The following is a 13,990-nucleotide window of genomic DNA, read 5'->3' as shown; positions in this document are numbered from 1 at the left end:
TTGCGGTATAACCGGAAGTTGCTTATAACTTCGTTTTTTTAAATGAGACACCCTGTATATTTTTACATTTTTGGATTCTCTTCGATGTCTTCTTTCTTAAAATATGAGGTTTTGAAATATTATACAGGGTATTTTAAAAGATAATTACGTTTTTTATTAATTTCGTAGCAAAATTAACACCCTGTAGAATTGTAGTAGTTTGACATCTAAAACTCTACTTACGTTCAAATGATTTTTAATATACTCTACTATTGCTAAGAATCATTAGTATAGCTAAATTTTTAATTTTAGTATACAGGGTTGGTCGAAACTCGGAATGAGTATTTTCTGAGTTTTCTTAAATGGAGCACCCTGTATTTTAGTATTGTAATGAAATGATATTTTATGGTACTTTTTTATTTCTTAAGCATTTCCTATACCTAACTGCAATGCAATGACTGATTCACAAATGAAGAACTATTACGTCGAATGGACAAAAAGTCTGAGGTAATACTTATCATATCATAAAAAAGAGAATATTGGAATACTCGAGTCATCTAATGAGAGGACAAAATACACAACTCCTACAAAAAAATAATGCAGGGAAAGCTTAGAGGACGAAGGAATCCTGGCTGCAGAAAAATGTGCTGGATAAAAAATTTAATAAAGTGGTTTGATTCCATGACAAAGAAACTAATTAGAACTGTAAACGAAGTTCTAATAGGATTGATTATAACCAGCGTTCGACTGGAGGGGAACTGGAGGGTCCAAGTATTCAGAGAGTTTTTTTTTTGGAATTATACTTCTTTAGGCACGATTAGGAAGCATGTTGAGAGTTAATTTTTATAAAAACGACAGTATGAACTACGCGCCCACAGACAGTATGAAGTTACTTGTTAAATATTTTAGGTGACGTATGTATCAGTCCAAATAAAATGTGAAAATATATATTGGTGTTTTTAGTAAATATATTTATTATAACTTTTGTGTATTTGGATTTGTCTTCGTCGGGAATTGGATAATTAGTATTAAAATATGGTGAAAAGAAAATTAAAAAGCAATATTGATATTATTTGTACAATCTGTCAAAATATTTAATTTTGGTATCAATTTTACGTCCATATCACACCGACTTACATGGATGTCGCCCGATAACCATAGTCAAGCAGTGTTTAGCGGGGTTATGTTTGGATGGGCGACCGCTTAGGAACACCTAAGGTTGCGCTGCCTTACTTTTTTTTTAATTTTTGGTATTATTTTAATAACATTTTTTGGAAAGTAGTAAGTATTACAATTAGTTTAATATTTAAATAAAATACAAATAAACTTGTTAAAGTATATTTATAGAAGTATAACTTCTTACGTGCGTACAAAGTGCATACATATTGCTTTTTTATTTATTGAAATTTATCATTTTTATTTACGGGATTATGTACTCGTTCCTCTTATAAAAAATTCAAAAATATTTTCACTAAATTAAATGAAAAATTTAATTGATTAGTTACAATGTGCTATGTTTTATATTTCATGAATATTTATCTGAATTCCAAAATACAAATTTATTATATATTGAAGTATTTAAATATTAATATTCAAATCATTTGGTTTGAAACCGACAAATTGTGTCAAAATATTTATAATTCGGAGATTTTAAATATTTCACTTTTAGACGGAGAGGCAGCGCTGAAAAATCTATTTAAATTTACTAAAGCTAGATTTTTCACAGTTGATTACTGTGATTGTGTAGAGAAACATACTGCGGTCGGTCAAGGGAAACGTAGAACAGGGGTTACTGAGAGGATATCAAAGTTGCTTTCCTACGAAGGTAATTAAACCATTTACTAAGGCTGAAAATCAGTACACACATTCTAAATTAAATATAAATAAAAGTTATTATAGTCGGTCAGTTGTATGACGGGACAGAGCTGGTCGGTCGGCCCCAATGGTCGATTGAGGAAATTTTGACTCGCAATTTTTTCGTCCAGCATGGATTTACTTGAAATGTTTACAGAAGGTAGGGAATAGTCCAAGCATCATTTTATATATCATGCCGCTATCATACGCTAAAACCTTGGGGGTGGTTGCCACTCTATCTCGGGGTGAGAATTTTTTATTACATTTTAATCATGCAATTCGATGGGAAAAGTGATTCTAAGAAAAAAATGTTTTTTACATTTTCTTCGTAAAACTAATATTTTTCGAGTTATTCGCGCTTGAAAATAATAGTTTTTCGACTTAAAAATCGACTTTTTTAGAGGGTTTTTTGAAAATACTTTGAAAAATATGCATTTAATAAAAAAACTGTAGATATTAAAATTATATCTTTTAGTAACACAAACCAAATTTTTTTACAATAATATCTTTAAGACCAATACAAACCGAGATACGGTATGTTAAAAGTAAGCTTTTTTCGTCAAATGCATAATTTGAAATATTCAAAGCCAAGTAATGGGAAAAATTTGCATTTTTCGAGGAAAACTTAAATAATCTTTTTTCAAGTATAAAATTAGACCTTTAAAAAAAATAATAAAAAGTTTCTCTCATGAAAATTAAGCGACCTATAATCAAAAAAATGTCGATACCTGCTTTTCTCCACGAAAAAATCAGTGAAAACAACCCCCTAACTACCTTCCCAATTCAAAATTGGTCTGTAGTTCCTTTCATATTTATATTATCAATACACTCAAGGAGTTTGACCTATTTAAAATGACTAATTTTGGAAAAATATTATATCTCACTGTGTACCGATTTTCAGCCTTAGTAAATGGATTTAATTACCTTCGTAGGAAAGCAACTTTGATACCCTGTAAATGATTTTGTAGGATTTTTAAAGAGCTATAGGACTGTGCAAATTAAATTCCGTAAGATGCCTTAGTTTTTAATTGGGGCGGTTTAAAGGGCTCGATTAAGGGGGTGTTTGCTGGTAAATAGAGGTTTTAAACAGCTATATCTGGCTAACTATTTACTGTAATGAAAATCTATGCACAGAGTAATTTTAGTCATTAAAAAAGCTATAATTTAGTAGTTCATAATTTTTTTCATATCTTCAGTATTTTCGGAGATATTTTGAAGTAAAAGGTAAAAAATACCAAATTGCAAAAAATCAATTTTTCTTGTAAACTCCAATTTTTCCAAAATTGGGCACTTTAAATAGGTCAAACTCCTTGAGTGTATTGATAATATAAATTTAAAAGGAAATACAGAAAGGTGAAGACTAATTTTGAATTAGGAAGGCAGTTAGGGAGTTGTTTTCACTGGTTTTTTCGTAGAGAAAAGCAGGTACAGACATTTTTTTTGTAAGTCGCTTAGTTTTCATGCTAGAAACTTTTTATTATTTTTTTTGAAAGGTCTAATTGTATACTTGAAAAATGAAAAAAGATTATTTAAGTTTTCCTCGAAAAATGCAAATTTTTCCCATTATTTGGCTTTGAATATTTGAAATTATGCATTTGACGAAAAAAGCTAACCTTTAACATGCCGTATCTCGATTTTTATTGGTTTTAAAGATATTATAGGAAAAGAATTTGGTTTGTGTTACTAAAAGATACAATTTCGATATCCACAGTTTTTTTATTAAATGCATGTTTTTCGAGGTATTCTCAAAAAACCCTCTAAAAAAGTCGATTTTCTCGTCGAAAAACTGTTATTTTCAAGAGCGAATAACTCGAAAAATATTAGTTTTACGAAGAAAATGTAAAAAACATTTTTTTCTTAGAATAACCTTTTCCATCGAAATACATGGTTAAAATGTAATAAAAAATTCCCACTCTCGAGATGGGGTGGCAACCACCCCCAAGGTTTTAGCGTATGATAGCGGCATAATATATAAAATTATCCTTGGACTATTCCCTACCTTCTGTGAAAATTTCAAATAAATCCATGCCGGACGAAAAAATTGCGAGCCAAAATGTTTCATTTCCTCAATCGACTATTGGGGCCGACCGACCGGCTCTGTCCCGTCATACAGCTGACCGACTATAATAACTTTTATTTATATTTAATTTAGAATGTGTGTACTGATTTTCAGCCTTAGTAAATGGAAATAATTACTTTCGTAGGAAAGCAACTTTGATACCCTCTCAGCAACCCCTGTTCTACGTTTCGCTTGACCGACCGCAATATGTTTCTCTACACACTCACAGTAATCAACTGTGAAAAATCTAGCTTTAGTAAATTCAAATAGATTTTTCAGCGCTGCCTCTTGGTCTATTTGACACAAACAGGAATAATAGAAATTATGTTATTATGAATAAATCAATGGCTTTTGTGATTGGTACAGTGGATTTTTTCAATCAGGTACCTAGTGTAGTGTGTAGTGTGTGTTGAGTGTAAAAGCATGTGTGTGTGTGTGAGATCCTGGCATCAGATAAAATCTATTTGCCACAAAACATGTAAATTCTTAATTACATTAAATGATTTCATATTGTCTATTTCTAAACTATACCGATATTTTTGAATTTCTGATAAAATTAATGATGGAATCTAGTACCGATTTATCTGAGGAAGAAAGTAGAGCTGTAATATTTAGCGGCAATGGATATTCGTGATGAATTAGTTCTTGATACAGAATTGAAGAAGATTGAGAGTTCAAAGAACATTCTAGAAATATATGATTTAGATCACCAATGGATACATTGTCACAACTACAGCCAGGAGAGTTAAGTATTCCAATTTTATATAAGTAAGATGGAAAGCGACCATGGTTCAATTTTAAACGAGTCAGTGTTGACATTTGTGCTCTATTATAATTAAAGGTAAAAATATATTGTATGTATAAATAGTGTAGAAGCATAAATAGGAGAAAATATGTTTCTTTTGCAGCGTCCTGAAAAGTAAAGTTTTGGTATGATTTATTGAATCAAAAGTTCCACTTTACACAAATCGTCCAGAAGGCGTATGTTAGGGATGATTTTTTTCACTTTCGAAACGATTTTTTACTTTTGGAACGATTTTAAATATCTATGTGTAGTCCATTCACACGGTAAAATATTGCAAAACCTCCAAATTTCAAAGAACATCTTGAATTGACATAAAATCTGGTACACATGCATATTGTGCCGATGCTTACGACGCTCTCTGAATGAACTGAAATATAAGACTGCTCTTGTTTTGTTTTACAACGAAATGATTACATTAGTCAACAAAAATTTTAGTATTTTGTATTTTGACAACGAAACCCAATTTGGGCTTCGAAACGTTAATAAAATCATTTTTTTGGTAAAATTGTGGCTTATTTCCCATTAAAAGTAATTTATTATAAAAATTCCACAAGAAAATAGCTTCAGAACAACATTAGTTAACAAAAAAAATATATTTTTTAGTCTCTTTAGTAAATATTTTCTGTTTGTATAGGTACATGGAAAATTAAGCAGAAACTCAATAAACAATAAATATAGTTAGCTTTATAAATAAAGGATGTTTTGGCAGATTTTTGAGGATCCCTTGTAGTGGGCCGATATGTAAAACAATTGCACATTTAATGATACAAGCATATAATTTGCACCACATATACTACACATATAAAGGTTCAAATTAAACACAACTTCTGGTAAATCGATTCTTCCGGTTCAAGATCTCGATCATATTCATCAAAAAGAGAAACTTGATACCAAAATTGACTGAAATCGAACTTTTCGTTCAAAAGTTATCGTGCTATTAGTCACATATGTATAGCCGCCATTTTGAATGCTCGCCATTTTTGTAAAAGGCAAAATCTGAGATGGCCTCATATCTAAATTTGAACTTTGGTATGTGTAGTATATATTGTTCAAATTATATGTACCATTAAATGTACAAAAATTCTTATAATATTTGCACGAATCTGCCACACAAAAGTACATGTGAAAGTACGTTATGCATTTATTAAATGGTAATTATAATTAACATAACTAAAAAGTTCAAAATATTTCCTCAAACATATTCTTACGCTCTTTTCAATAGTGGTATGTATTACCATTTTGAAAAATTAATATATACAGTGTGAAAAAATTGAAAATAAATTATTTACATAATATAAAATACTTTTACATGAAAAATCAGGAAAAACACAACTTCTGGTAAACCGATTCTTCCAGTTTACGACATCGATCTTTTAAATCACAAAACGAACCTACGTACCAATTTTGGTTGAAATCGGACTTTTCATTCAAAAGATATCGTGCTATAAGTCATATATGTATAGTCGCCCATTTTGAATGACCGCCATTTTTGTAAAAGGAAAAATCTGAGATGGCCTCATATCTAAATTTGAACCTTTATATGTGCAGTATATGTGGACCAAATTATACGCTTGTATCATTAAATGTGCAATTCTTATAATATTTGCAGGAATCTGCCGCACTATTGTATTTAAGATGCCAGAGAGGGGTGAGGTAGGATTGTAGGTATGAAGCGAAAAGTGCCACACTCATTGTTCCGGAAACTCGTATTTAAAATCTAAATTAAATATTAGCGAGCCACATATTGAAATTGTCGATTACATTTTATTAGCCTGACGGGCGAGAAATTGTCCTCGTCTCGTCAACTCGCTAAAAAACTAAGTACCCTGACTCAATTAGAGTTGTACACATGTGGGGTTAAAAATTTGTCGACCATACGTGAAAATTGTATTTTGTTTCATTGTTTTAAGCGTTTTAATCATTATTGTTTCTTAACTCCTTTAGTATTTCATACAGGAGTAAATAGAAAATAGAAAAATCACCTAAAAGTTTAGTTTGTCGTAGACTATTGGAGTCTACTTATTGTACTTGTGGAACTAACAGATTTGTGGTGTTTGGGCTAAATTTGAGCCGTGGCCGTTCGAGAGTCCAAGTCCCAAGTTCGAGATCAGCAGATTGATTCGACCAGCAAAAGTTCGAGGAATAATATCCTTGACTTGAAACCAGCCACCGAGGGTGCAATGGGACTATGGTAGCTATAAACAACTTTTGAGTAAACATTTTCAAATAACAAAATGTCGAAATTAAATATAATGCCTTTTATTTTCAAATAAATTTACATTCATAGACATTTTGATTCCATATTGAATAGACTTTTAGATAGGTTCTTTTTTAATTTAATCATTGTTTGTATTTTGTAACCTTTTTAATCAAGGATAATGAAACCTTTACTTTCTCCACTCACTTTATTAATTTAATCTTAGTTAAAGGATTGGATAGAACCTTTTACCACCTCTTTCTGTGGTGTGATTTTTGAACCAAAGCGTTGGTAATTAATATACAGTCCACAGAGGTCATTGGGACCTTATTTAGTTAACAACAAATTGGGAATTTAACTCCCAGTTTGTCCACTCATATGGCAGTATAGCCGTGAGTATTGCAATAGAATAACGTATTTATGTGTCGCAAAAAGTGTAAAAATGACGTGGAGTGTTGTTGTTATATTTGTGGCGAATTCATTAAAGTGGGAGCCAAAAAATTTTGTTTGACAGCTCTACAAGAAGCTTAAATCAGTTCTACTTCACAATAGAAATATACTTCCATTTTAACCTCTGGCTTATTCTGTAGTGCCAAAAGAAAATTATGAGAGCGTTAAAATGGTGCTTTAAATTTTAAAATAGGAAGAGTACGTATTTCCAGTGATAAAGGATTTCAACATGGTTGGTTTTCTGGTGTGAATGCAAGGCGGATACACTAAATATCCATATTACCTTTGCTTATGGGATAGTAGAGCCGATGTACTTCACTACCAGCAGCACTCATAGCCTCATCGGAGCGAGTTTCAAATGTGGAGCCTCATCAACTCATCATGCTTTAATGCCGCCATTGCGTATAAAATTAAGTCTTATAAAGCAGTTCGTAAAGACTGTTTGTGAAGATTCTGACGCCTTTCAATTCTTAAATCAATTTTTCCGAAACTATCAGTGGCTTACAATTACAAAGAGCTTATTTCTAATATGCTTGGCAGCTTCATAGTCATGGGATGCAGTTTCTTAAAGTAAACATGCTACATTCTCACTTGGATCAGTTTAAAGACAACTTGGGTGAATATTCAGAAAAGCAGGGGAATGCCTTTACCAAGGTTTAATGACCTTCGATCGGATCTTTTTCACTGCCCAACATTCAGTTCAGTACATCATAGCGGGTCTTATGGCTGTTTTATAGAATTTTCCCTTTAACTTTATTGGAATTTTCCTGTCACACAGCACACCACTCGCTTCCTTCCACTTCATCCATCCAGCCCTAATTCTACTGCATCCATCTCCATATATTTCTCCATTACTCTGTAATACCGATCCCAGGTACTTAAAACTATTGCTTTTTACAATCAGTTCACCATCCAAAGATAGCATTTTATTTGTAGTAACTCGATCTTTAAATGAACATTCCAAATACTCTGTTTTTGTCCTACTAAATTTTAAACCTTTTTCCTCCAGAGCTTGTCTCCACTGTTCCAGTTTTTGTTCTAAGTCTATTTCACTATTTCCTACTAACACGACATCATCAGCATACATTTAGCACCATGGAATGTTACCCTGTAGTTTCGCTGTTATCTGGTCCAAAATTAATGAGAGTACATACGGACTAAGCACCGAGCCTTGGTGCAATCCTACTTTCACATGAAATTTATTAGTCTCTCCCACACCTGTCCTAACACTAGTCGTTGCTTCCTCATACATATCCCTCACAATCTTACATATTTACCAGGGACTCCTTTCTTATTGAGTGCCCACCACAGAATCTCTCGAGGAACTCTATCATATGCTTTCTCAAGATCAATGAATACCATATGAGCGTTTGTTTCTTTACTCCTTTATTTTTCCATCAACTCCCTTATAATGAAAATTGCATCTGTTTTTGATCTGCCCTGCATAAAGCCAAATTGATTCTCGGATATTTCGGTCTCTTCACTTATTCGTCTATCAATTACTCTTTCCCATATTTTCATGGTGTGGCTAAGCAGTTTTATAGCCCTGTAGTTTGGACATTGTTGTATATCTCCCTTGTTTTTGTAGACAGGTACTAGTATACTGCTTCTCCATTCGTCTGGAATTTGTCCAACTTCCATAATTATATTAAATAAACCTGCTAGCCATCTTGTTCCTGTCTCTCCCAATGCTCTCCATACTTCCCCAGGAATATCATCTGGTCCTACCGCTTTCCCTTTCTTTATTTCTTGAAGCGCTTGAGTCACTTCCCCGTTTGTTATTTTGGTGACCATTGCTGCTACTGTCTCTGTTGACTCTACACTCTACAGGTTGTCTGTCAAATTCTTCATTTAATAAGCTGTCAAATTACTTTCTTCTGTTTTTGACATCCTTTTCGTGAACTAGTATTTTATTATTTTCATCTCGGATGCATCTAATCTGATTAATATCTTTTGCATTCTTTGCTCTCTGTTTGGCTATTTTATATATCTTCGTTTCGCCTTCCCTGGTATCAAGTTGATCGTATAGGTTTGAATACGCTTCTGCTTTGGCTTTTGATACTGCTACTTTCGCTCCCTTTTTCGCGACCATATAGTTTTGAAAATCTGTGTCGGGTTTCTTGCCACTTTTTATATAATTTTCCCTTCTCTTTTATTTTCCCTTGTACTTCGTTTGACCACCACCAAGTCTCTTTATCCTCAAACTTTTTTCCTGACGTTTTCCCAAGTATTTCAATGGGAAAAATATTTCAATGGGAAAAATGGGAAAAATGAAATTTCGTTCTGGTAAGTACAAAAGCAAACTTTATTAGATAAAAATATTTTTTCTTTCCTTAGTTAGACATAAGTGATCAAAATCAGAGGCACATAACTCAGACTCAAAATTCATGTTGACCAGTGTTATTTATTTCTATTAGTTTAACTGCTAACTGAGTATGCGGGACCGTTTTTCGTTGGAATTTTACCACGCTGGACAGGCGGGAATTGAGATGCAACTTTAAGATCTCCCTCAACCTTCTTTGCTCCATATTCGTTGGTTTGCCAATTTTAGAAACTACGAAGGTGTTACCAGAAAAATTAGTCCCAACAAAGTTTTATTTTGATATTTGTTTAATTTTATTAAAGTAAAACTTTCCGTAAAAATGTTGCCTATAATATATAATATACAATCAGAAAACTGAGGATAATGTCTCTTCGGAAATAAGATATTTTATTCTCAGAAACAATTACTAAGCATGGCATATTTATGAGCCAACACTGAGGACAAAGCCTCTCTTGGCGGAATTAGAGATGAACCAATTAGTTTAATTAAATCGCAGCGTGTATCATCTCGGTGTCAGATAAATCATAGAAATTCACTGTTGCGGTATAATTCATAAAGAGATTCTGGAGCCTATTTTCTGTAAGTTAAATATTATGGCTTAAACCACTGTTCATTGTAATGAGAATTACATTGCATATTTGCTTTGGCGTTTTGATTTCAAATCCTTAAAAGAGTGTAGGCGCAAAATTTCGAGCCAATACTTTTTAAATATATTCATTTCTTTTGGAATACTGAGAAAACTGATTTTTGAAAAATTTAAACCCACAATTAAAGATTCATTCACATTATTTCCGAGGGCCGAAAGTCTCTGAAATAATAAGTTATAGGGAAGGAAAAAAGAGAACATTTATTTAGATTTTTAATTTTAATTATCTAATTCAAAATAAACTTTTCGTTCATTTTCTGCGTCTAAATTTTTCAATAATATTTATTATTTTTCTCAGGATTCGAAAAATATTAATACATTTAAAAAGCATTGGTCTTAAACATTTAAGATATACAATTAATACATTTAAATATATTGGTATAAAAAAAATAAAAATTATTAATGATCTGACCTGTAAAAATTGATTTGGCTTCGATCTTATAGGCATTCGCAGTATTTGGATTGAAATTTTGAAGGGTGATCTTGTAGTCTCGGATTGAAATCAAATTTAGTGAGCAATTTTAGAGGCAATACAGAAAGCCTCAAAATTCTAAAGAAGTGGCAGGTGTAAAATTAAAGGAAGAAGAGAGTATTGGGATGGAGAGTAATTGAGTAAATGAATGAGTATTTTTAAGCAGAGTTTCGTCACGCAGCTAGTCTAAAATACACTAAGGCATAAGATGAAATGGTGCTTCTAATCAATCAGTAAATTCAGTATATGAGATGCACAATTGCTCCAATAGAGAACTTGCATAAAATTTTGAATTCGAAGAAAAAAATGTTATACCTAAATCACAACAGAACATAATTTACAGAACATGTATCAAAGATAAAAAAGTTTTTTTGTCTTTTGTTTGGTCCCTAAAGACGATTAAAAATTCAAATTATACCAGCCAGCTCAAAACGCGTCGTGACGTCATCCAACATGTTTACATTCTGCACCGACAAAGTAAACAAAATTGTATATAATTTTAAATTAGACATTATAAACATCAGAAGAAATACAGTTATGTGACGTCACAAGTGTTTTTGATCGTTTGAACTATTCATAGAAAACTTGTACTTCTACAAAATGATTTTATTTCCATCGTAAACCTTCTTTCCTTTCCTTCAAAATCGGTATCAAACTCCAATCTCAACAAACTATATATTATTACAATGACATACGATAAATGTCATTAGAATATAAATATTTTTCCCTTATTCCGCGACGATGACCTGGCCAAATACCCAAGTAGGTGTAGGCCAATAAACTAAAGAAGGAGAAGAAGAATATACCTAAATATAACCATAATCATAACTAGTACATAACAAAACTATGTGACGTCACGGGTCGTTTGAACTATTTTATACCACAGAAGACTTTAAATTTGTACTTCTAAGTTATTACGAGTTTTTGGAGCGTGAAATTTTGGAAATCTCGTTTTTAAACAAAACTGAACATTATTGTGTAATAAAAAAAATGTACAAGTTCACTATTACGCATACTGTTTTGTCAAAAAACGTAAAGATAAAGAGAAAAAAACATAAATCTTAGTTAAAATACAATCAATACTTTTTTTATTTATTTATGTCTTAACCTCAAAGGGTCATTGGCGCAGTACAATTTAAAGTTTATTTAGTAGGTATATTTATATAAGTCCGATGACAAATAAAATTGTTCCTCACTTAGTTATTCATCAGTTCCGTCACTTAAATTGCTTGTAAGGTGCCCTGTAGTTTATATTCAAATCTCTCCATGCAATAGAGAGAACACTCTAGTAAAATATGGAGGATACTGAGCACAATATCACATTCATAGCACTATAGTCTCAATTCACTCCCCAACATAAATATGTCTATGCGTGATGGCGGTCTGGCCTATTCTCAGACGAGAGAGAATAGTATGATGTAAGCGCTTATTTGGGGTTGATTTCCAAGGTAATATCGAATGTTTTACTTATCGTTGTTTGGATTGATTCCACTTGGTCTGCCAAGCATTGATTAACAAGTTAGTGATTATAGATTTTACATCTAGATGTGGAACGTTTCTGGTTTCTGAAGCTTCCGGACTCGATACTGCTAGCTTTGCTAAGGAATCTATTTCTTGATTACCAGCAATTCCGATATGTGATGGAATTCATACAAAGTTGACATTGACTTTCATAGTTTGCCGTTGGTGTAATGCGTATTTAATAAGTATCAAACTTGGATGACCATGATATAACGCATTTAAAGCAGTTACAGAACTTAGGGAATCCGTTATAATGAAAAGTTTTTGATTAGTTTCTACCACAAAATTTATTGCGTTGGGGATAGTGGTTAATTCGGCTATTAGTGAAGTCACTGAAGGTGGATATGAGCTACTACCTCCGATTTCGTTGAACCTCCATAGATTTGCATTAAAATTGGTGAGTGGTTAGAGGATATCTCAAGAAACAAAGGTGACATGGTGTTAACTTGCGCTGTTACCCTGGGGATGGATGTCACCCCTACTCGTGGGTGAAAATTATTTTATTGAAAATAACCCCTTAATTCGATAGAGGGACAAATTTTAAGCAAAATTTGTTATATAAATTTATTAAAATAAATCAAAACTTTTTGAGTTATTGAAGATCAAAGATTTTATTTTTCTTGAGAAAAATGCATGTTTTTAACCGATTTTTCATCAGTAACTCAAAAACTGTAAATTTTTACAAAAAAAGTTATTATTACCAAAATTGAAACTAATAAAAAATGAAATATACTCTACTGGAAAAACCTTTTAATGTTAACTAAAAGTAAGTTATAGGTCATTAAATATATATTTTTTTTCGGTGAGTAAAGAAATCTAAATATTCAAGATGAAATAACGGGAAAATGATGCATTTTATAACATAAACTTATTAAACATTTGTCAAAGTACTTAAAATTATCTATCAAATAAGCCCCCGAACATTAAAATTTATGCACAAAAAATTTTTCAAAATTTTTACCCTATCGTAATAGTAGAACAGGTAAAATATTTGACACAGAAGAAACTAAAATTTGGGTATATATTATTTTTTACGTATATTGAGTATTTTTGGAGTTATTATCAAAAGAATATGAAAATTACAATAATTTTAAAAATTGTGATTTTTTTAAATTTCATCTCTTTTTCAAAAATATGCATTCTAAACCGGTCAAAATTATTGAAATTATTACTTATACTAAAATAAAGAAGTTCTTGTAAGGATTACTATAAATTTAAATTTTTGTGGAAATGGCGTATGTTTTATTTTTCACTTTTTCCTAAAAAATTCAAAAAGGTTCTTTTATTTTCATCATAACTTGCTTAATTTTGACGCTATTAACTTGTTCTGAAGCTTATTTAATAGGTATTCCGAAGTACGTTGGCAAATGATTAGCAGGTATATTTTATACATTGCATCGTTTCCCGTTATTTAAGCCTGAATACTTAGATTTGAGAACTCATCGAAAAAAAATACACATTCAATTGCCAATAACTCACTTTGAACTAACATTAGTTTCATTCTTTAAGAGAGGAATGTATTCAGTTTTTTATTATCATCAATTTTAGTAATAGTAACTATTTTGTAAAAGCTTATAGTTTTTGAGTTATACATGAATGCATTTTTTTACGAAAAAATAAAATCTTTGATCTTTAATAACTCAAAAAGTGTTGATTTATATTAATAACTTTATATATTAACAAA

The 13,990-nt window shown here is 31.5% G+C and overlaps 1 protein-coding gene across 1 annotated transcript in view; it reads right to left on the bottom strand.

Moving 5' to 3' along the window:
- Positions 1-10,633: 10,633 nt before the first annotated feature.
- The window catches only part of LOC114337852 (protein still life, isoform SIF type 1), a 160,618-nt gene continuing 157,261 nt past the window's right edge, over positions 10,634-13,990 (bottom strand). The window contains exon 15 of the mRNA XM_050656121.1: positions 10,634-10,648. Coding sequence (XP_050512078.1) covers positions 10,634-10,648 — 15 coding nt within the window. The remainder of the gene's footprint in view (positions 10,649-13,990) is intronic.

Source organism: Diabrotica virgifera, chromosome 7, assembly GCF_917563875.1.
Source record: "Diabrotica virgifera virgifera chromosome 7, PGI_DIABVI_V3a".
Lineage (NCBI taxonomy): Eukaryota > Metazoa > Arthropoda > Insecta > Coleoptera > Chrysomelidae > Diabrotica > Diabrotica virgifera.
This window is presented reverse-complemented; position numbering and strand designations above follow the sequence as displayed.